Below are 24,370 nucleotides of genomic sequence, written 5' to 3' on the forward strand. Positions count from 1 at the left end.
ACTCAAAAAAAAATAATAATAAAAAATCGTTTATTAAAAGAAAAAGATAAAATAACATAACTAGCTCAGTGATCCCACACTAGGCTAGGCCTGTGTCGTGGTGACCGCTCTACAGAATTGCTAAAAACATAAAATTTAGGGGTATCCTCTAAAACTAGACTTCTGCTTTTACATGAAAAACTATGCTAAAAGAAGTACATGCAAAACTAAGACATGCTAACTAATACAATTTTTATTAAAAAAAATCTCTGTTTATAATTAACTTTGTAAAGGCAGTTAGTAAATTAACTAGCGATTTCTACCAGTTGTTTTCTCAGTTGTTTCCCCAATATGGAACCCTGGTTATTAAACTAAATTAAGCATGACTTTATTAATAACTTCTTTGATTAAGATTTATGTAATCAATTATTTTTGTATGCCTAATATAAACATGTACTATAACAGTTTGTCTTATATTCCTGATTATAAGTATTTAGTACTAGCTGTGCCCGCGGCTCCGCCCGCGTGGGATTCGGTCTGTGTCAGTAAGCTAATTCATCCCTAATTTCTCTTTCTCTTCCCTGGAGGCGGAAATTGAAGTAAAGTAGACAGATGGATACGATTAGCGGACTGAAGTCCAGATGAAATATTTTACAATTAGGTAGGTACGTAGGTAAACTAAACACTAAACAAAACTACGCTCCAAAACCAATAGTTTTTTTTCGCCCTTATTCCAATATTAGACGTGATTTAAACGACACTGAGTAGTAGGCGTATAACGGACAATACAGTACTACTTTTGTATTTTTACGTACTTGACTGTACCTATCCAAATCATGTCCATGGCAAATAATTATCATCCAATTCTGTCCTCAAATCAGTCTAAGCATGAAAAATTAAGAAATATACACATAGAAATCCATACTTCCTAACAAACTTTCGAATTTAGGTCGAATATTACTGCATTTGTCACCCTCTTTTCACTTTCTCCTCTCATCTGCTCAAAGGTCAACTGGAAGAGATCCCTCAAAAGGTCGTAGTCGCTTGGTAGGGTGCCCAGAATGCCATCTTTATCAAAGTTGGCTTAACCCTTAAAATCGTATTAAAAACGCGAGCGTAGCGAGCGCGAAATTTTATTGATAGAAAAATGAGTCAGATCAGCCGCAATTAGGGCTTGCAATTCGAATATTCGAATATTCGAATTTGTCGAATATTCGACCTGTTTTGATATTCGAATATTCGGCCGCTCAGGTTTCGAATATTCGAATATTTTTTATTACTATAAAAAAATCTATGTCATCCGCTGTAGTTACAGTTTCTGTGTGTTTTACGGGTATTTACAGTGAATGAGGAACGGTAGGTACCCAAATACGAAGGAAATAATATTTTTACTGTATTTCTCTCGATAGACTTCGTGAATACAGTGAAACCTAACTCAATTTAAAAGAAAACGAAATCAAAAAGTATATTATTTTTACGGTGCGTAAGTTTTAAGTTAAAGGGTAATTCTGTTTATTCAGTACAAGCGTACGTTAAGCGAATTTTTGAAGTCTAAACCTTGCCACTTATCGCAATTCTCAAATTTAATCATACCAAACCTGCCCAACTTGGTAATCTAACCATGCACCTTTAGCTGACGAATAATCCACCCAGTACTCAACTAACTTTTTCCCTAAATATTCCAATATTATATAATTAGCCGACCATTAGGAATAATAACTTGCCAAAACAAATAAAGTCAATAAAGATTCAAAATACAATGAAATTAAAGGCCTTTTTACAGGCCTCTGTGTGATTACAAGTTAATTTAAATCGGAAAATAATTACCTACTGAAAAAATATCTTACATACCTAGGTGTTTGGATGGTTAAAGTTATATTATTTCACGCAACGACGCATTTATAATAAGTTTTATCTGGAAATATTAAATACGTCTAATTTTGGCGTTTTACTTGTTTTTATAAATGTGGGCATCTTATAAATAGTAGGATGATAAAATCTAGTCAATTAAGTGGATTTCTGCCAAATATCCTTAGTTTTAGCAATATGTGAAAAAAACTTTTGAATAAAACGATAATAAACTGATTTCTCGTTCCTTTTCTTATTTTTTATAATATTCGAATAATTATTCGAATATTCGAATACGTCGTCAGAAAAAGTCGAATATTCGAATATCTGAAAGTTTCGAATATTTGCAAGCCCTAGCCGCAATGGTTTATGTGAAATTTTGGTGTGGAGTGTGGATATCTAATGCGAAAGCCGAAGGCCGAGCTCCATGTAGGGCCGAAGGCTCGAAGCGTCCAGGCTGTCAGTGCTTAAACACAGAACAATAGTATGTGTTAAAATGCGAAAGCCGAAGGCCGAGCTTCGCGTAGGGTCGAAGGCCCGAAGCGTCCAGGATGTCCGTGCTTAATCACAGAACAATGGTATCAGTGTCTAAATGCGAAGGCCGAAGGCCGAGCTCCGCTTAGGGCCGAATGCCCGAAGCGTCCAGGACGTCAGTGCTTAAACACAGAACAATAGTATAAGTGTCAGAGATTTAAGCTTCGTGTGTAGGGTCGAAGGCCCGAAGCGTCCAGGATGTCAATGGTTAATCACAGAACAATGGTATAAGTGTCCAAATGCGAAGGCCGAAGGCCGAGCTCCGCGTAGGGCCGAAGGTCCTAAGCGTTCAGGATGTCAGTTCTTAAGTCGTAGTAGTAGTCGCTCGGTAGGGTGCCCAGAATGCCACCTTTATCAAAGTAGGCTTAACTTTAAAAGTGAAAAACGCGAGCGTAGCGAGCGCGAATTTTTTTGATAGAAAATAATTGAGAGAGGCTATGTCAGGCCGAGCTCCATACACCTAGGGCCGAAGGCCCGAAGCATCCAGGCTGTCAGTGCTTAAATACAGAACAATAGTATAAGTGTCTAAATGCGAAGGCCGAAGGCCGAGCTTCGTGTAAGGTCGAAGGCCCGAAGCGTCCAGGATGTCCGTGCTTAATCACAGAACAATGGTATGAGTGTCTAAATGCGAAGGCCGAAGGCCGAGCTCCGCGTAGGGCCGAAGGCCCGAAGCGTCCAGGATGTCAGTGCTTAAATCGTAGTAGTAGTCGCTCGGTAGAATGCCCAGAATGCCACCTTTATCAAATTAGGCTTAACCTTGAAAATCGTATTAAAAACGCGAGCGTAGCGAGCGCGAATTTTTTTTGATAGAAAAAATGTAGAGAGGCTATGTCAAGGCTATGTCAGGGATACAGCCGCAATGGTTTACGTGAAATTTTGGTGTGGATATCTAATGCGAATGCCGAAGGCCGAGCTCCATGTAGGGCCGAAGGCCCGAAGTGTCCAGGCTGTCAGTGCTTAAACACAGAACAATAGTATAAATTGCAAGTCCTAAATTGTTTGACATTTACAAAGACATATAATATTTAAAAACTTTCGCGTTTTGAACACATATTAACTCACATTTATAGACGGGCCTATCTCGAAACTTATTTTATTACCTTTATTTACCGACGTTTCGACACAGGTTTCACTGGTCGTGGTCGCGGCTAACTGATGTCCCAACAAAATGTCAAAACAGAGATTTGTGCAACTACCCGACGAAAAGTGTATGAAAAAGTTTGGGGTAGACATAATATTTTCAAACCACCCACTTCACATAATGTTAATTATTGTCAATAGACCCGCGATAGACCCGCCTATAAATGTGATTTAATATGTATTTGCAAAGATGTTTGACATTGATTAAGAAAAATGTTGTTTTTTATACAAAGTACCTACCCAAAAAAAAGTTTGCACCACTTTCTTAAGTTAGCACCATAAGATTCAGGTGCAAACATAACTTAATTGAGTGTAGTGGCCACCCCCCCTTTTAGGGGTTGAAGTTTTCTAGCCTAAAATATGGCCAGGGATTTTCTTGACAGATTAGTAAAGTTTTCATCAAAATCCGTACAGCCGTTTTCACGTGATGCGCGGTCAAATAAACAGATAAACAGACAAACAGACAAACAGACAAAAATTCTAAAAACTGTTGGAACGTGTTCTGTTATCGATTCTAAGTATCCCCAATCAACTTTTTTTCGAATATCTTCCATGTACAGACTTTCGACCCTCTTCAGCTTTATTATATGTATAGATGCATTATAGTAACAGCACCAGTCATGGGACATTTAAGAGGAAATTTGGAGTATTTGTGATATTTCCCTGATACCGGCAAAAGTTCTACCGCTTAAGCGGGTTTTCCACCGCGAACGAGTAATGAGCGAGAGATGGCTAAGCGGAGCGGACTTCGTTGTTAAAAAATAGGTTTGCGTTTCCACCAACAAAGAGTTTAGTTGTTTGATTCCCACCGCAAAAGAGAAATGAAAAAGAGGAATGAGCGGAGAGGGCTGAACGGAAAATGAGAAATAGAAAATGAATAGTCGATTTCCACAGAGAGCGAGTTCAGTTGAAGTTTTGAACTGGTTGCGTGTGGTCGTGTTTGAACATGATGTCGAGCTATACGGAATCAAGTGATAGCGATTATTTTAATAATACTGGTAGAATAGCTTTCCAAGATTCTTGTGTTTGAAATTAATACATCTGATTGAAAAGACTACTCTTTTATTTCTTCCGAATTCAAAGCTTCAACTATAGATTTCCATGCAGCTTTCTTTATATCTATGTTTCGGTATTCTTTACTTGCTATGGGTATTGTCGAACAGCTTCAATAAATCGCTCCATTGCCAAAAAACACGACTCGTCAGTCAATCACAGCAATATGAAAGCGCGCTCGGTGCCGGCGGCGGCGGGCAGGGAGGGGCGGAGACAGCAACGAGTCCTTTTCAAACTAGTCGGCCGGACCTTGACGCAGCGGGCTCATTTTAACTAGTTGACTCGCTCCGCTCACCTCTTTCCCTGTGGAAACGCGCCTATGTAATTTACCATTGCGAGTTGACCGGACTCCGTAATGACACCGCTCCGCTCTCACGAGCTGAGCGAGCTCATTTCAACTCTTTTTGCTCATTTTGTCATTTCCGCTCGACTATTTGTTGGTGGAAACACAAGTACGTAGTTTAGTCTTGCGAGTTAAACTAAGTCCTTAATGAGACCGCTCCGCTCGCGGTGGAAAACCCGCTTAGATGAAAATCCTATCCATCTTTTATGTTTCAGGCGTGTTATATCAAAGATACTGCAATTAGTTTCCACATAATTTACAAATTAAAACTATGCCTTTTTTCTCCAGTCATGGACACCAAAGCTCCAGTAATGGTACCCCGGTAATGGACGTGGATCCAGTAATGGGCCCCCTATAATGGACATACCCTATCAGTATAAGATATTGGAACAGGGAATAAATTTTTGGCAAAAAACTAGTTATTAGTCATATTTGGTATAAGCTTTTATGTAAGAATGTATTTTTCTTTTCACAGCCAACTAATACTCATCAAGACAATTCTAACAAACCCAAACACAATAAGGTTGCGTTTATTACAGAGTTCCCATGGCCACCTCCTGTCTCCATCATGAGATCAGGTCCATGTTATCATAATATTGCATTGTCATCCGATTTGCTTACGTATCCAAAATTTCAACTCAATCGGAAATCCGAAAGTGGCTCAAATTCAACTTCCAAGATTTGAACCACACTAACAGGCATGTTAAATAAAATTTTGTAAAAACGATATTAATTTTTTCTACTCCCGTACTTTTATTTGTCATTTAAAGGGTCGTGCACACACCTTTAAACCCCTCTCTTATAGTTGTCAAGACAAGTCTTTAGTCTATTCCCCAAAAAAGTATTTGTGCATACACGCAGTATCTTTTTGGCACTTTTACGATACTTCGTGTAATCACCACTTAAAAAATATTGTATGGAATACATTGTTGCCAACCTAATTTTAATTGTCATTTCTGCCAGATGAGTGAACCATAGACATGTTTTGGTCACATCATCATCATCATCATCATCATCATCATCATCATCAGTTTTCATCTTTATAGGGCTGTATCTCCTAAACCGTGCGTCGTAGCGCAAAAATAATCAAATTTTCGTTCCCCTTTGAATCCCATAAGTAATATTTAAAAAACACGAAAAACAAAAAAAAAATTATAAAAAAGAAAGAAAAATGTTTATGGGTTGTATCTCCTAAACCGTGCGTAGTAGCGCAAAAATATTAAAATGTTCATTCCTCTGTAAGAAGCCCCTAATTAATATAAAAAAAACACAAAAGAGAAATAATAAAAAAAAAAACAAAAAAAAAATTATAATGCTGTATCTCCTAAACCGTGCGTCGTAGCGCAAAAATAATAAAATGTTCATTCCTCTGTAAGAAACTCCTAATTAATATTTAAAAAAAAACACAAAAGAGAAATAAATAAAAAACAAAAAAAAAACTTTATAATGCTGTATCTCCTAAACCGTGCGTCGTAGCGCAAAAATAATAAAATGTTCATTCCTCTGTAAGAAACCCCTAATTAATATTATAAAAAAAAATTAAAAAAACAAAACAAAACTTTATAATACTGTATCTCCTAAACCGTGCGTCGTAGCGCAAAAATAATCAAATTTTCGTTTCCCTTTGAAGCCCCAAAGTAATATTTAAAAAAACACGAAAAACAAAACAAAATAAAAAAAAAAGAAAGAAAAATGTTTATGGGTTACATCTCCTAAACCGTGCGTCGTAGCGCAAAAATAATAAAATGTTCATTCCTCTGTAAGAAACCCCTAATTAATATTAAAAAAACAAAAAATATATATATATATTTATAAGGCTGTATCTCCTAAACCGTGCGTCGTGGCGCAAAAATAATAAAATTTTCGTTCCCCTTAAGAATCCCACGCACTGAACAACCTATCACATTAGGACATTAAACAATCATCATCATCTATTCTTATTATTATTTCATTGCATTTCAAAGTAAGTGCTTGGTCGTAGAAAAAGTATTGTATGCAACGTTGTTTAACCGAGTCAAAAAATACTCGTGGCGTCTTTATTAACAATTTTCGGCTTCACGCCACTCGCCTTTTTTGACCCCTCTTAAACAACGGTTGCATAAAATACTATATCCGAAGTCCGAGAAGACTTCCTGACATAGTTCGTTACTACATTATACCTACTTCTGTATTATTTAAACATGAAATTACGCCATGGCAAGCATCATTATGTAAATTGTAAGTTATCCCATCATAGGAGGTATGCAGTTTTAGAGCTCCTATAATGGGATTGGGCAAAATACCATTATTTTTTATACATCTCTAGAGACACAAAATAGTGTGTTGTATACCTTATTTCATGGTAAATGCAATTAACAAAACACATTCTAGTTTACACCAAGTTATAATTAATTACAATTTAATATATGAACTCACCTCTCTTAGCGAAGTTGTTAAGAATTCTTACTAGTTATATTTTTCGGTGACACGACAACTTTTGGGTTGACGCCAATTTCTTAAAAAGTAACCGAAATTAATAAAAATTCAAACTTAAACAGCTCTATGACTCTTATTTATGGTAAAATATTGCCAGTGTTCATAAACTACTTTTAGATACTTATTTTAGAGGATTTGTGGTTTTATGTCCCATTACCGGTTCCACGTCCATTATAGGGTCCATTACATTACCTACTCAGTCGGAAAACCTTAAAAAAATGACATTATAAAGTTCTTCAAGAAATGGGTGACCTGTTCCTACAAAAATATCAATCACACGCGTGAGACAGCCCTGGAGTTCCAAGCTGCCATGGATCGACCATTTTCAACTGAAAATACTGAAATACAAAACCACTAAGCAACTAACGAACAAGTTTTCTCATCAAAGTTTTTATTCTCATCATTTTACTAGACTTTATAATAATTCCAAACAAAGTTAGATTAGGTATATAGTTATCAATTATTTTAGAAGCTACACATCACCTTCAAGGTCGTGGTTTCGCGGATTAGCAAAATAATAATTTTGTTTTTTTTTATGTTTGTTACTCCATATCTCCGTAATTACTGGACCGATTTTGAAAATTATTTTTTTGATTGTATGTATATGCATACAGATTGGTCCCGTTTTTGTCAAAACCCAGTTCTGATGATGGGATCCATGAGGAATCGAGGGAACTCCTCAAATCTTAAAGGCACACATATAGTGATTTTTGTATTTTTATCAACAAATCAAGCATATACATTCAAAAAAGTTACATTTGATGAAGTGGAATTGCTGATGATGATCAGAACGGAACTCTTCAACGATGCATAGCACACGTCTGACGATTTGTCCTCTTCGTTATGTTTGTTAAGCAAGTTAAGTTTTTAAGCCACAATTTTGTCAAGCTCGAGTTCTGATGATGGGATCCACGAGGAATCGAGGGAACTCCTCCAATCTTAAAGGCATGCGTATAGAGATTTTTGTATTTTCATCAGAAAATCGAGCATTTTCATTAAAAACTGTCGCATTTGATGAAGTGGAACCGCTGATGATGATCAGAACAGAACTCTTCAACGACGCATAGTTCACGTTTGGCGATTTGTCCTCTTCGCTATGTTTGTTAAGCAAGTTAAGTTTTTAAGCCACAATTTTGTCAAGCTCGAGTTCTGAACATGGTATCCATGAGGAATCGAGGGAACTTCTCAAATCTTAAAGGCATCCGTATAGAATTTTATATATTTTCATCAGAAAATCAAGCATTTACATTAAAAACTGTGGCATTTGATGAAGTGGAACTGCTGATGATGATCAGAACAGAACTCCTCAACGACGCATAGTACACGTTTTGTGATTTTCAATTTCGTATTTGACTTGGATTGGGCCCCGGACTCCGGACTCGGACCCATACTCGGACTCGGACCCAGACCCGGACCTTGACCCGGAAAACCACTATGATACCTAAACTAAATCAACCACTATGATTACCATAAAATGTATACATATTACCAAATAAAGTATAAGCACCGTTAAGTGGGTTAGGCTAGTAGTTAGAGAAGTCGGTTTTTTTCTATTAAAGATTATTTTGTTAAAGAAGCGTTATTTCGGTGGAACTATTGTGACAAGTTGATGGGGTTACCTATATATCGACAGGTTATATATCGATAGGTACTCTATTATTGACGCAGCGAAGGACACGTCACGCAATACAATTAACTTAACTGACGAGCCCGGAACATTCCCGTAGAACTATAGGTACATCAATTTGGGTCAATGAATCAGGAACTCGAGGACGAAACCTTGTTTTACAATCCTGAAAATTATATCTCAAAAATTAAAAGTTTTCAAGATTACTAGACTAGTTAGGTACTAAAAGTATTACTATTCCAATAGTAAATAAATTAGATATTTGTTTTGTAACACACACTGTAAAATCAACGTGCATTTTGATAAGCGCGAAGAAGATACTTAGATGTTTCAATGTGAGTGAATGTGGGTGGACTGCATCCATCTGTCTGATTCCTCGCTCATCTGATCTGATCTACTATTTAACTCAATTTCAAACTAAACTACAAGAATGTAATCAAGAAATCGTAAGTAAAACAAACTGCGCTATCAACTGGCGATTTCCTGCGTATAAATCAGAGCATTTCAAACAGATGCTTGGTCTGCAAATCTTCAGACCGGTCAGGTTAACGCGGAATAATCGCTTTAATTCTCTAAATACCAGGCAAAGCCGCCGATATCAGTACGATGATCGCATTTACGATGCCAGCTATTAGGTATAGCTAATAGCTACTTCATCCATTATAGTTTTATGTACCTAATATCGAAGAAAGTTCATAAACACTGAAGACATAAAGGAAGCACTATCAATTTCATTTCGAGACTGGCCATGACCAATCGAAGGTCGACGGACTAAACGGCTGACATAACTTCAAAAGCCAGAAACCTCATAAAATCATATGCTTATTATGCTTTCAATGTATTTACGAGAAGATCGTAGCGGTATACTTCAGCACAACGCTTGAAACCAATTATTCTCCCGTCAAATACCCCGTTGGATATTCAAAGCTTTAATACGCAAATAATAACCAAATAACGAATACAGCTATATTGATAAAAAGCAAAGTCATCGCGCTTAATGGATGAAAGCTTCATAATCCAGACAGAAGGAAATAAATTATTTTATGCTTTGTTACGCCTCTCTAATACCAAACCTTTTTGCGAAAACATCGATTAGAGCCTACTCAATTATTTCGTGTTTGTTTTCACTTAATCTAATAACTTCCCTTTTTATGTCGCAAGGTTACTCTAACAACTTCCTGGCGGGCCTATTAATAGGTCGATACTTATTAATTACACGGTAATCTAACAAAGTTAATATTCACTTATTTATGAATCGTGATAAATTAGCTGGAGTTCATTTAACTGCGTATTTTTACAGCCACAACTGGGTTTACTGGCGACAAATTAAACGAGGTTATAGCGTTTTTACGACCGTTTTGATTCATGAAAAGTGTAACATCGCGAAGTCTGTTATTAATCGACACAATGCCTGACATACGATGGCTTATTACTTTTATGGTGTTCAGAAGCAGTATAAGTACCTTTAGTACTTATTTATTGTTCCTAAACAAATTTTATATTATATCCACTACAGTTCCAACGTTCTAACTCGGGACCGCTTTCAAAACACAAGCAATAAGTGTGAGGTTACTAAATGAACGCATGTAAATTAATTAAGTAGATGAGCAATTAACGTAACATAAATTAATCAAGTCGCAGACTCGACGCGCATAATTTTTCATTAGCAGACGACGGCAGATTCGCAGGACCGAATGAAGAGCCTCGACTGAACTAGCTTTAATTCTCCTTTAGCTTTAATTGCCAAAAATTATTACTCCTTAACGAAACAAATTGTCTATGAAATGGATACCAAAAGCCGCATTTATTTTGAAAGCGTCACTTCAGGAATCGGTAAACGATAAAATTGTGGAGTAGGTTTATTGTGGAAATGATCTAATTGGGCATTGTGTTGGAATGTAGTAAAAGTAGGTCAACAAGAATTATTACCCTACGAGTATAGACAGCCGTATTCCGCTCCAGTGGCTCCCTGTCAAGAGCACAGCCAAAGCCATGCTAACTGAAAGGAAACTCGAGCAAATATGGGTTATCCGTTATCCGGACCCCTGCAAACTTAATTGTCATCATATCGCTACAGACAAACAATCACTCCTAATTTGTAGAATTTTAGAAGTTTTAAGTATTTGTTTGAGGTTGCAAAATACTATATATATGGACTGTGAAAACAAACCAAGTTACTGTTGAAGCTCGGTTTTATGTATAAATATGTATAGAGTACCGGAATCCAATATCCAAGCGTCGAACTGTCTTCTAACCCAATACAAACTGAGATTACTTAATAAAATATCTCTGTCTACAAACTCCAGACTTCAAGCTACAAATCTGTATTGGAAGATCGGTTACCAAGTTCAACCTTAAAAGGTAAACTATTTTAAAAGTATGCAGCGACATCAATTACTATAATATGTGTAATGAGACCAATAAAATAAACATCCCGTTAAGTGTAAAACAAAATACTATGCTGAGTGAGTAATTGGCTCGCCAAATAGGGCTTAAGTAGGTAAACGACTACGATTTATACGTAATTTGTATCCAGTAGGTAAACGGACTGATGTGATGTGCCGAACTAAATTGAATTATAATCCTAAATTGACGTAGGCCGACAAGAGCCGATCCGCACCGAGGCCGCCTAACACAATTAGGATATGTTAATTTCGCTTTGTCATAAATTATGACTCATAATTATAACTGCGACGAAAAGCTTGCAAAGTTGAGCCGGGAAACAGATGTTTCGGCTTAACAGGGATTTAACGGAAGTCAATTACTGAACCCCTTTTTCGCTTCAGCTTTATGGAAGAAAATCTTGGAGACAGATAAGGTTGCGCTATTTCTGCGCCGGAAATTTGTGTTTTAATGTAATGAGTGGAAGCGGAAGTACATCACAAACGCTGAATATCGGGCATATTAGGTTGCCTTTTCGCGCGACCTCCGGCCCTCCTCTCGTTCTCCGACACATGCCAAATACGGCGCCACCCCCTGAATAGGTATGAATTACCCGGATCACTTGCTCTTGGGACGAAACGAAAACTTGTTTACACACTGATCTACATTATTTGAAACAATAAAGTGCCACTTTAGCCGGGTCGGTAGTGACCCTCCCTTAGAAACTTGTTACCTTGTTAGTTCACGAAGGAACGAATATTTGTTCTACAAGTTATTTAATAGTTTTCTATGCTCATAGTATTTGTCGCCTAGGGCTCATAATCATAAGTTATGATTATACACACACATAACACTAACATTGTTCCGTTTGAGTGTAAATCGATCTATTTCATATTTTAAAACTAAAAGCCATGGACTATAAATACTATTGAAAACGTGGTATTTACCATGTATATATATAGGTATATTTCTTTTTATGAGTTCCTGTCTTTTCGACATAGTTGCACATGCCATCTTCAAGGAGTAACGGACGTGGTACGAGTTTAATTGTGGTCTACACGCCATAATAGCGATCTACTCTTGTTCGAGTTCGCTTGCTTTACACAGTGTCACTGCTACTAGTAGGTATAGTCCGCATTCTCACTCGGAACTCGATGACGTTGACGACACACATTGCTTACAGTATCATCAATTCACGCATTTACAGCCGAAATAGACTCTTTTCAGTTCGTGAATACCCCGTTTCCCATAGGAAATATTTATAGTGTAAAATTACCATGTTAGCTTAAAACAGGCCATGAATTGTAAACGCCTATATAAATGGGAGTTTAGCAACATTGTAGCATATTAAATATAATCGTAAGCAAAACGTAAATTATCCTGGAAGCAGGAATTCTCACGAACGGAAGCGGTACTGCCGCTGACGTAAACGAATTCCTGCCAGCACTAAATTTCAAGTACGGCATTTATTTAAGAGAATTATTATAGGAAACTATACGAACGTAGTACAACTAAATGCACGGTATCTATCACAGAGTCCTAGTTTTTCCAACTCCGTCCAGTGGCTTTTCCGAGCGAACAATGAATCGTCTTTTTCAGTTCTGACATTCGATTTATCGGGCGATAAAACAGGGACCTAATTTTAATATACATACTAAAAATCACCCCTTATGTAAAGTTTTCATCGCATATTTGCAGCAACAATGGCGTTTTGCATGACTTAAATAAAAGTCTCACGAGCTTATGAAAACTTCCTGCTTTTCTAGTGAACTTGCACATCTGAATTGCTCAAAGTTCCACCAAGAATCATTTCTTGTGGAGCGTAACTTAAAATAACGATGTTTTTTGCCTGTAGGTACTTACATGTTAAATGTTAATCAAATTTAAAGAAAAGTGGACTCTAAGGACTACCTCCATATGGCCTTGTTAAATATAAGAAGGATAATTGGATATTTAATTAAACGGCTATTATTAAGTATCGTTACGTGAATTGTAATCGGGATTACTTCATAATCCTTGCGAGTGGGGCTTCGTGGGCCCGAGCCCGTAATCCTCGGCCTCGACATTGTTTGCCGGATGCCGCATGCACGTTATTGCACCCGTATGTTTGCTATTTCAGTTCGTATCGGCCTAATGTAATATATCGTCTCAATAAGTAACACGGTAGTACAGAGGGCTGAATTGGCAGAGAAACTTGACTTTTAGCCGCCACGTCAATGAAGTAATAAAATGTCACCAACGCCATGTCAAAAATAACACGTAGATAACCCGTTTAACATATCAAGTCGTGGCCTGTGGGGTGTGGGGGACGAAATGTACTGACTTTATATCAAGTCTATGGCTGCGAAAAGGTTAAATAATGTATGGATATATTCACGTGATTATTTGTAGCATCTGTCATCCCGATACATTTTCCTATTCGTTTGGCGTTTGTCGATGTACGATTGTATCTCGGCTAGGCCCTTTGTACCTGTAGTTATTACTACATACATATCGGTTAGGTATATTCGCATACTAGCTGCATGTCATCTATATAAACTGGTCATTCACGTGACTTGTCAGGGGTTTATTACGTACAGGAACTTAGCTCGTCTGAGCGTTTTCCAAAAAAAGTGTACATTTCATTCATGTCTTCAAAATATTGACTTCTCGGGCTCATTTTACTCAGAATCATTTGTACATTCACGCCTCATACATAAAAAAGCGGCCAAGTGCGAGTCGGACTCGCCCATGAAGGGTTCCGTATTTAGGCGATTTATGACGTATAAAAAAAAACTACTTACTAGATCTCGTTCAAACCAATTTTCGGTGGAAGTTTACATGGTAATGTACATCATATATTTTTTTTAGTTTTATCATTCTCTTATTTTAGAAGTTAGGGGGGGGGGACACATTTTACCACTTTGGAAGTGTCTCTCGCGCAAACTATTCAGTTTAGAAAAAAATGATATTAGGAACCTCAATATCATTTTTGAAGACCTATCCATAGATACCCCACACGTATGGGTTTGATGAAAAAAAAAATTTTGAGTTTCAGTTCGAAGTATGGGGAACCCCAAAAATTAATTGTTTTTTTTCTATTTTTGTGTGAAAATCTTAATGCGGTTCACAGAATACATCTACTTACCAAGTTTCAACAGTATAGTTCTTATAGTTTCGGAGAAAAGTGGCTGTGACATACGGACGGACAGACAGACGGACAGACAGACGGACAGACAGACGGACAGACAGACAGACAGACAGACATGACGAATCTATAAGGGTTCCGTTTTTTGCCATTTGGCTACGGAACCCTAAAAATGTGTCCAAAAATTTCCTTTCCTGATCGTCACATTCTTGTATGATTTTTTTTTTATTTGTATGAACGTGACGCACTGGAAAAAAAATTTTTCATACAAAACTTTGGGACACATTTTTTCATGTATGAGGCGTGAATGTACAAATGATTCTGAGTAAAATGAGCCCAAGAAGTCAATATTTTGAAGACATGATTGACATGTACACTTTTTTTGGAAAACGCTCGTCTACTTGTTGCGATTTAACGAAGATGTTGCTCTGTTAGCCCAGTCCTCTGTGACTAAAGCTTGGAGCGGACATATGTTGACGCCACTAATCTATTTATATGCCTTTTGTGAACAACTGGCAGAGTTAATTGAAGCTCGTTTGCCTGGTTAGCGATACACTGGGAACATCCCAGTATTATACTCATTGGGTGATGCGCCGAACTTACTCACTGCATTATTTTAAGGATACAATTCGGGTCAAGAGCAAAGTGTTTATTGTTTAAAAAAAACATAGATGATAGTTTAAACACAAACAATTATAAATATGTTTGTAATTCAATTAACAGATTGTAATCAAAGTCGATTTCCGAACCGCAATTTTAGAGTTTTTCGAACCGCTATTTAGCATGTAAATAAACACAAACCACGGATGGTCGTGAATTTAAACCTCCTCGGCGCTCAATACTAGGTACAGGTAGGTGGTGTACCTAGCAATGATATTGGTCATGAATGAAGAACAAAAACAAACAAAGGGGGGTCAAAGGTTTAGGTCCTAGTGGTCCTACGTTATCGAATCACGGGGTAAACTGAACCAAATAACAGATGAGGCTGCAAATCACTTCACTACATAGTATAAAACGAAGTCGCTTCCCGCTGTCTGTCTGTCTGTCTGTATGTATGCTTAGGTCTTTAAAACTACGCAATGGATTTTGATGCGGTTTTTTTTAAATAAATAGAGTGATTCAAGAGGAAGGTTTATGTATAAGTAAGTTGTCAACCCGTGCGAAGCCGGGGCGGGTCGCTAGTTCGTTATAAAGAGTTTTAAACCTTTGTCTAAACAACAAAAGGTAGGTAAGTCAGATAAGCATAGGCTTACACAGTTCACCCCATGCTCCACGTTAATGAAAGTTTTGGAACCAAGGTTATTTATGTGATGACTACATTAGATTAACTTCCATCTAAAGTAAACAAGTTAGCATAAATTACATAAGTACATTATGGACACGTATCTAATGCCTTACGTCATTTGTTTACAGAAATTAATTAAGAATGCCGGTAGGTACTTTAACTTTTGTGTAACTGAATTACGAGCAATTTCGTCGTATCGCTCCATTGACAATACTCAAATTCTAGACTCTAACTAAACTGACACAAAAAGCTTTGTATCTTCAAACTGCACTAATAAAAAAACATAATTTAGAAGCAATTTCTTCAAACGCCTGCTAACGAAATGACCATCACTTTAACCTTGTTGGAAGTCAGTGGCTATAAATTTAGATTTACAGCCGACCTGCAGAAACAACTCGCAATAAATAATGTCTTTATTATATGAATGCGTGGGCTGGAGTACGAATCTATGTTGACGGTGGAAGTATTTGAGTAAACAAGGGTGTGGAATGTGGAAAAAGTGTTCCCATTGGTTGCGCGAGCGGACGCTGACGATTAATGGAATCTGTGACAACCTATAAGAAAAGGCATATACCCAACTTCTGATTTCAGAAATTTCCGAAAAAAGAAACAAAGTAGACAAAATAATGAACATGAAATAATAAAATAACGAAGGATATCACTGGTTTTCCTGAACATTTGTTGTGAGTGAGCGATGAGAATAACACTTCAGAAGGCGGACAGACGTCTGAAATGCCATCCCGCGCCTGAGGTTTGCGGCGGCAGTCGCCCGGTGTTGATTGCCTACGTTGCCTACCGCACTAATTTATAAAAAACGTTATAAATTACCCAGCCGTTTATCATTCAGAGCCCGTACCATGAGTCACTGACAGTGTCAAAACAGACATATACGCTATCGAGAACGTAATTTACTTTCTATACATCTCGTTCGCACTAATATGCGAGTACGAGCGAGATGTATAGAAAGTTAATTATGGCGTTTATGTCAGTGCCAAACTGATGGTAGCCGTACAGATGCGACACATTTCTGACTCTTTAAGGGAAAACTTTAACCAAGCGCAGAAATAAATTTAAAGCCAGACCGCGATAGACTAGAGTATGCTAACCACTCTTAACTTAACCAGTCAAATCAGCTAGTATTTATGAAAAAGTTATTACTACGTATGCAATTACTTTGTTTGGGTACCATATGCTTGTAATGTTTTTTTCTGTTGATTTTGAAATAAACATTTCATATTAATTCACATTTATAGACGGGTCTAACGCGAAATTAACCTAACCGCGGTTAGGTTAGGTTAGGATAGGTTAGCCAGTCAAATCAGCTAGTATTTATGAAAAATGTATTACTACGTATGCAATTACTTTGTATAGGTACCATACCTATGCTTGTAATGTTTTTTTTTTCTGTTGATTTTGAAATAAACACTTCATATTAACTCACATTTATAGACGGGTCTAACGCGAAATTAACCTAACCGCGGTTAGCCGCGACCAGGACCAGTGAAACCTGTGTCGAAACGTCGGTAAATTAAGGTAATTGAATAAATTTCGCATTAGACCCGTCCATAAATCTAATACCTTTAAACGAGCAATTCTTGTTTATTTATTTATATATATATATATTTCGGGGATCTCGGAAACGGCTCTAACGATTTCGATGAAATTTGGTATATAGGGGTTTTCGGGGGCGAAAAATCGATCTAGCTAGGTCTTATCTCTGGGAAAACGCGCATTTCCGAGTTATTATATGTTTTCCGAGCGAAGCTCGGTCACCCAGATATTGTGAGTTAATATGTGTTCAAGACGCAAAAGTTTTAAATAAATATTATATAAACATTTCATTTCATGAAACAATTTCATTTAATTACAAGAAACAACCCTATTCAGAAATAAGTGTGACTATTAAATTTATTGCATTTTAACGACTGTTTAAATGTGTTAAATGATATCAAAATATTTAGAACACGAAGTAGTTTTAACGACGCAGTGGGCTTGGTGGCCTATTAACCTTCAGCGGTTCAGACCACCCTGGTCTGGTATATTTAGCTCCTTTGATGAAGACGCACGAGCGAGCTCCAGCCCGTTGCACCGCTTTCAACCGTGCCCTGCTGATTATTTATAAAAGCCCCAGAAGATTTGACCTAGAGAAATCTGATTGGATATCGTAACGTGTCAATTAAATAGTCGTAATGTTATGTTTTTAATGATTTTGCGGTAGGTAAAACGCACTAATACGCACATACATTAGTTTGAGGCTGATTACTACAACATTTATCCGTACCTATATGTTAATAGTAGGTACACATTCAAACAACAATAACACACATTTTCGCACGTATCCTTTTAGTTTGCGAAAAATTAGCATATCTTCCGGACCGACATCAAAAGTTGTAAGGGATTGGCGGGGTACGGGGACTTTATTGAGTTTATTGTATACGAAAAGGCGAAATCGCAATCAAGCTAGCCTTTGTGAGCGCGCAGTAAAGTATACCTATAGGCTGTAGTTTATTGTCGTCACTGCCATCCGCTCCTGCACTTGACGTCCGTCTGACAGGTTCATAAATATTCGTTTACGTCGATACCGCCTGTTTAATTTTTATGGATCCCATGTAAGAGGAATATAATTTTAATTTGTACGTTCATTTTCAATCAGACGTAAAAGTGACATCTTGAGAACACGTAAGCGTAATCTAAATATGTACTCAATTTCTCAATAATTTTAGCTGAAAAATTCAACAAAAATACTTAGAAACAAATCAAAAATATAAAAGATCATGTCGAGGCCCATCTCGATGGTGCAGCGCTAGTGGCCAAGACACGTAATAGTATCAGTCCCCCAGAATCTTGATGCGGAGATAGTGGTTGTTCTAAAACCTTACTCGTGCGAAATAAGGATGTTAGATTAAGCGATAGCGTCGATAATGTCGAGCCCTATCTCGACGGTGCAGTGTGAGAGGTCACAACACGTACCTTGTAGTATTAGTCGCCCAGGATTTTAATGTGCAGGCAGTGGTCGTCCTAAAACCATACTCGCACGAAATAAAAAGTTTCTTAAGCGATCGCGTCGATCACGTCGTGCCCTATCAAGAGGATGCAACGCGAGTGGACAAGACACGCAGTAGTAGCAGTCACCCAGGATCTTGACGCAGAGGCAGTGGTCATCCTAAAACCATACTAGTGCGAAATAAGGTTCTTACGCGATAGCGTCGATCATGTCAAGCCCCATCTCGACGGTGCAGCGCGCGTGGTCGGAGCGCGGCTCGGGCAGCCCGGATACGCAGTAGTAGCAGTCGCCCAGGATCTTGATGCGGAGGCAGTGGTTGTCCTGAAACAAAAATTAACAATACAACATAACATGCAAACTTTGTGTAACTGGGTATAAAAATCTTCCGATCTTCGCCACATTAGCCATATGTCGGGCAACGTATTTCAGGGTGTAACAAGGTAAATACTAACGGATTTAGTAGAGGACAGAAACATAAAACGTCATACTTAAATGTCTGGCTGTCGACACAAATTATGTCGCGGCGCGTTAACGCTCTGCAAATTGCTCACTTTGCAATTGTTGCATAAGTATAATTGAGATAGTTAAAAGTTAAAACTGACACGTTAGTACAATTACAACAAACTGTAGGCGAGGAGTCCATTCGTCTGATGAAAGTTGTCTTCACATAACAAATAAAATGATGGAAATCAGACAAGCCGCTAGTTTATGTGACGCTGGAATTTAGTTTGGAGCTATTAACTAATTGTCTATGCGATTTAGTTAAAGTCAGTTTTTCCGAATTTATTATAGACCTGTTGCTTTAGTGTTGTTTAAAGTTACACTTCTAAAATACGAAAGTAGTGTTCGCAGCACAAATATTTTTTAACACTACCTAACTAGTAACAACTGTTGTACCGTAAACAATACAATACACGTAGAACATTATGTTGATTTGAAACAATGCCATTCAATAGGTCATCAGGTCAGGACCGTAAACGAACACGCAGAATTTGGTTGCTCAAATTGCGAATTGTGATCAATGTAAGTAATATTGTAAATTATAACTTCTCGTTAGCTGCAGCAATGCACCTGACAATTAATATGCAAATGCGTTTCGAAAATGCAAGTAATTTTTATTGTCAGTATTTTTTGTTTCATGTGTAATTTCATTTTAACATATTTAACAATGAAATAAACATTTAATAGGTACACCACTTTTGGGGCATTCCACCAATAGTCTAGGTTACGTGATGCTTCCTAAGAAGTCGATATTTGGCATACGAGTAATAATATTGTACCTACTGATTTAAGCTGCCATACGCAACACGTCCCCGACGCAAATTGTTATCCTGGCGGAATGTCCCTTATGAATGTTTTCGCTTTAGAGTTTAGACACACTCTTCTATTATGTATCATGTAACTTGCCATAGCAGACAGCCTGTACGTTAACACAGTTCTAATTTCGCTGTAGAGACTAGCTCCGTGATAAATAGTCCCCGGAGGCAGCATTACCACTCTCTCGGGAAACTAAACCGTGTCCTGTCTATCCTCTGACCACTAGAGCGGAAAACTTTGCCAAGTAACGAGGTTAGCGGAATCATGCTTCATTGTTATTTACTTTTACATGTATCGTCCTATAATAATGTTGTATTTTTATTCGCTTTCACGCAGCAAAAGGATGTTACTTTTGTGATGTAAGTACAGGTCTGGCTAAAAGTTGAAGTATAAGATCAGAACTAAGTTTAAGCTATTTCCATGGATAGGATAGTATGACAAAATGTTACCCTCCTCATTTAAGCTTTAAAAAGCCTAAAAGGACATATAAATCTAACAGGCTCGTCCCTCGACTTCATTCGCGTCTGGCGTGCTTACGATTGCGTAATTTAAATGTATTTTTAATCATCCCTTGAAATGTCGTGCCCGTGAACGGTCGTACCGCCTAGGTATATATCGTAAAAAGGACTAAATAATACGAGCCACGTAGGTACCTACATATATGTTTTACCAACATGATTAAAACTCGATTTATTTTGATAACACACGTAAACGTAAAATTGTGGAACTCATGCATTCGGTTTAAAACAGAAATATTTATGGGGCAACACGCCATCAGCCAATCAAAACTTGTACGTTATTTACGAAGGCGCCTACAATGTATTCGCCGTACAAAATTCATGAGCCGACGCGGTACCTCTCGAATGCTCTCTTGTTGTAATGATTGGATTTTCATATTTCCGGCAGCTGGTATTTCTGAAGTAATTCAATGCTATTCTGTACACGGGTATTCGAAAGTGTGAACCTTGATATTATTTCTCGAACCCGATTTAATTTTTCTGATGGATGCTGCGTTCGATTTAATTCGATTTCCTGATGGATTCGCGGTGTTAACACCAGCGCTAGTATATTTTATGAATTTCCAAGATCTTTAGAAGTAAGACTTATAATTTTCAAATAATGCTTAATCATACTAGAATGTCATTAGCGGTCAACAAATTCATACTATAATGTCATTAGCGGGAGCGATGGGTAAATGGAGAGTTGAATAATTTTTTATTCTCCACGTTTTCATCTCGCCAGTTGAGCAAATAACGTAGTTGGTAACTTACGCTGGCGAGCTGGTCGAACCGGCCGAAAAGTTCGTTCAGCAGCCGCACGAGCTCCTGCGCGCTGCACTGCGATGCGAGTACCGTGAAGCCCACGATGTCCGCAAACAATATACTGCAACAAACATAGCTTCATATAACAAACAGTTTGATTTGTCGCGCGACGCGATTGCCAGGGAGCTAATGTCAGTGTTCCAACTTTAAGGCGAAGATTCCTCAGGATATATGTGATTTGGTTAATGCCTAATGGTTTTACTTTTAAAAAATGACTTCGTAATTTTGACTTACACAATAAATCCATCCTATGGAAACGGGAAACAATAATAAGCTGAAGGGGAAATGCCTTTTCTTCGCAGATAAAAACTTCCAACTTTTAGCAGTTGCTACCAACGACGGCAAAGACGTCCCAATTTATTACGGTATCATTTATAACGGTTAGGCAAAATTCTTTCATCTGTAGCCGTGCTATTAAAATACGCGGATCAGAGCGGACAGCTTGGTAATTTAATGACAAAGAATGGCTGTTATACAAAGTCGAATAAGGTTCAAATTCGCAGTCCCAGCCCTCCTTTGTTGCTTGACAACACACCTGACCTTTGGCTTTCATACAGTTTGTACAATCGCGAATAGCTTTTGCAATTCTTACAATCAGGCACCTCCATTGTTTAGCCTCTTTGATCCTTTTTACTCTCCAACATTAACAGGAGAGTTATTAACAATAGGCATCCCGCGCCCGTCATCTTTGTTCTCTATAAACACGAAACGTCGTTACAAACCTTTGGCGCGTATTTCAATCGTGTACCGCAACATAAAAGCATAATTCTGTTTCAGTCGGTTCACGATACGTCAATGTTGTGAAAAGCTATATTATAATCCTCTTATGTCCAGGTTGCAGGCGCCAAAGTGGTTTCGTATATAATCCGCAATGAAAAGATTCCAGCATTGCCGAAGCCGTGGCGTGATGATACACTAATATTAACGTACGTAAGCATTATTTTCTTCAAAGGACTACGCTATGTTTAATCAAATTGTTGTGTAGTAAGCTCGATAAAGTTTGCGCACAGGTAGCCTTTGTAATATGTTACTCAAGCCGCCGGAACAAGCTTCAAATTTACGTGCACATGATTACTTTATAGAGTCTGTACCTACCTATATTGGTGGCGTAGTGTCAAACATAATCGGGGCGGGTAAGCTAGAGGTAATTATATAAGTAAATGAAAAAATAGACGTCAACTATTTTTTAATACTGTATGACGGGACGCTAAAATATAACAGGTGAGCTAATGCTCATTTTGGTGTTAAATTAAAAATACGAATGGAAAAAGCGTCGGACAAAACAAAACGTATCGAAGATATCAAAACGAACAGCATGCCGCAAATAGTTTCCAATTTAGCAAAATGGTGGAAATGACATTGTAACAAGCAGTTGGTCTTCTATCGGAATTATCATATGACGTGACGCGTGTGATGTATCTAAATTTTGAATTGCTTATTGCGAGCAACTCTCTAACAGTAGGCAGTTAGGTATCGCCGAAAAAACTGTTCATAATTGACCGAGCAACAACAATTGCGCGGAGACACGCAAAAACTCATTTACGTAATATGAGTTCGTTGATTCCCACCAGTTATTCTGAGATATATTCATAAGTGAGTAGAAAGACCAAGAGAACTACGCTATTTGCGTGGCATATTAAATTGTTCCACCATCAGCTTGATTGTCGAATAGCGAGGCGTACATATAAAAGATTTGCCTACGTGCGGCATTAGGTATGTAAATGTAATTAAACTTATACCTGCCAGTTGCTATTGACGCAAGAGGAACATTTAAAAACAGAACTCATAGTTAGTGAACTTTTCGTAGGCGTGTTTAGTTTTATAATTCAACTTTACCTCTAGTTTCTGGGGCATAAAACTTTAACTTCATTGTATGCTTCGTTAAACTACATCGTTTACATTTCATTTTAAGCTATATTCCAACAAGAATTTAAGTTTTAAGTAGTTGTTTTACGAGAATAAATTTAAGAACGGGGTTGATACTTGATACCTACCTACCTCAATCATTTAAAATAGAGATTAGATAAACTCTTTGTTGTATGCATTAGAAACTGTGCTTCCCTCGTGTGCCGTTACGGCTGCAAAGTACACCAAATGCACCCAGACAGCAGTCAGACAGTCAGACAATCCTATCAGCGGAATATCCGTTTAGACTAACCGGATCACCGAGGCAACACCGACCCCGTGACGTCACCCACCGCACCCTTTAGGCGACCACACAAGCCGTCCACGGAAAGGTAATTACATTAGAATAATAAGATTCTGAAACCAGGCTTACTGACCTGTCATGGAAACAACAGCCATTTGTTAATATTATTAACTCGCCGTGGAAAATTTACCTTTGTGACGTGTTGGCATGAAACAATTTGTAGAAAACAGTTATAGTACATATTATCGTCTCTACTGTCTGATCTTCGATTGTAAGCATCTTTCAGTTTAGGTGGGTGTTTTGATATGAATCGTGAGGTTGAAATAAATATGTCTAAAAAAAGGTATAAGGAGCTAATTCGGTTCGTATTACAGTGAAACTTCCTTTGTGTTCCAAATCCTAACTAAAGAATTCCTTGCGCAATATATTGAGGGAAATCGTGAAATTCTTATTTGCGGTGGCGGTCGGTTATGTCACTTATGTGGGGGTCCAGTACCTATAACATTTTTAAGTATGTTTTGGGATAGAACAATAAAAAACAAGACTACATAATCTTTATATTTTTATAATTATATACCATTCATCGCAGTATCTAACTAAAGTACCTACTGCTGAAAATGAAGTAGTTTTCAACACATACCTATTATATTCATGCGTCCACCACAAGATGACTAAATCAGTGTGTAGCATTGGTGAGGTGTCTGTAGAACTTGATCGCGATTGGTTTATATATTTTAAGAAAATTGAGCAACTAATCCTAAGAAAAGTATGCAGAATTAGTTTGA

General features: G+C 37.6%; 1 protein-coding gene across 4 annotated transcripts in view; it reads right to left on the bottom strand.

The window, feature by feature from the left end:
* Positions 1–24,370, bottom strand: part of LOC134648752 (Ca(2+)/calmodulin-responsive adenylate cyclase-like) — a 104,906-nt gene that overhangs the window by 22,004 nt on the left and 58,532 nt on the right. For all 4 annotated transcript variants that reach the window (XM_063503273.1, XM_063503272.1, XM_063503271.1 and 1 more), the window contains exons 6-7: positions 21,386–21,497; positions 18,991–19,118 (exon numbers count right to left, since the gene is read on the bottom strand). In XM_063503273.1, coding sequence (XP_063359343.1) covers positions 18,991–19,118; positions 21,386–21,497 — 240 coding nt within the window. The remainder of the gene's footprint in view (positions 1–18,990; positions 19,119–21,385; positions 21,498–24,370) is intronic.

This window comes from Cydia amplana, chromosome 6, assembly GCF_948474715.1.
Source record: "Cydia amplana chromosome 6, ilCydAmpl1.1, whole genome shotgun sequence".
Taxonomy (NCBI): domain Eukaryota; kingdom Metazoa; phylum Arthropoda; class Insecta; order Lepidoptera; family Tortricidae; genus Cydia; species Cydia amplana.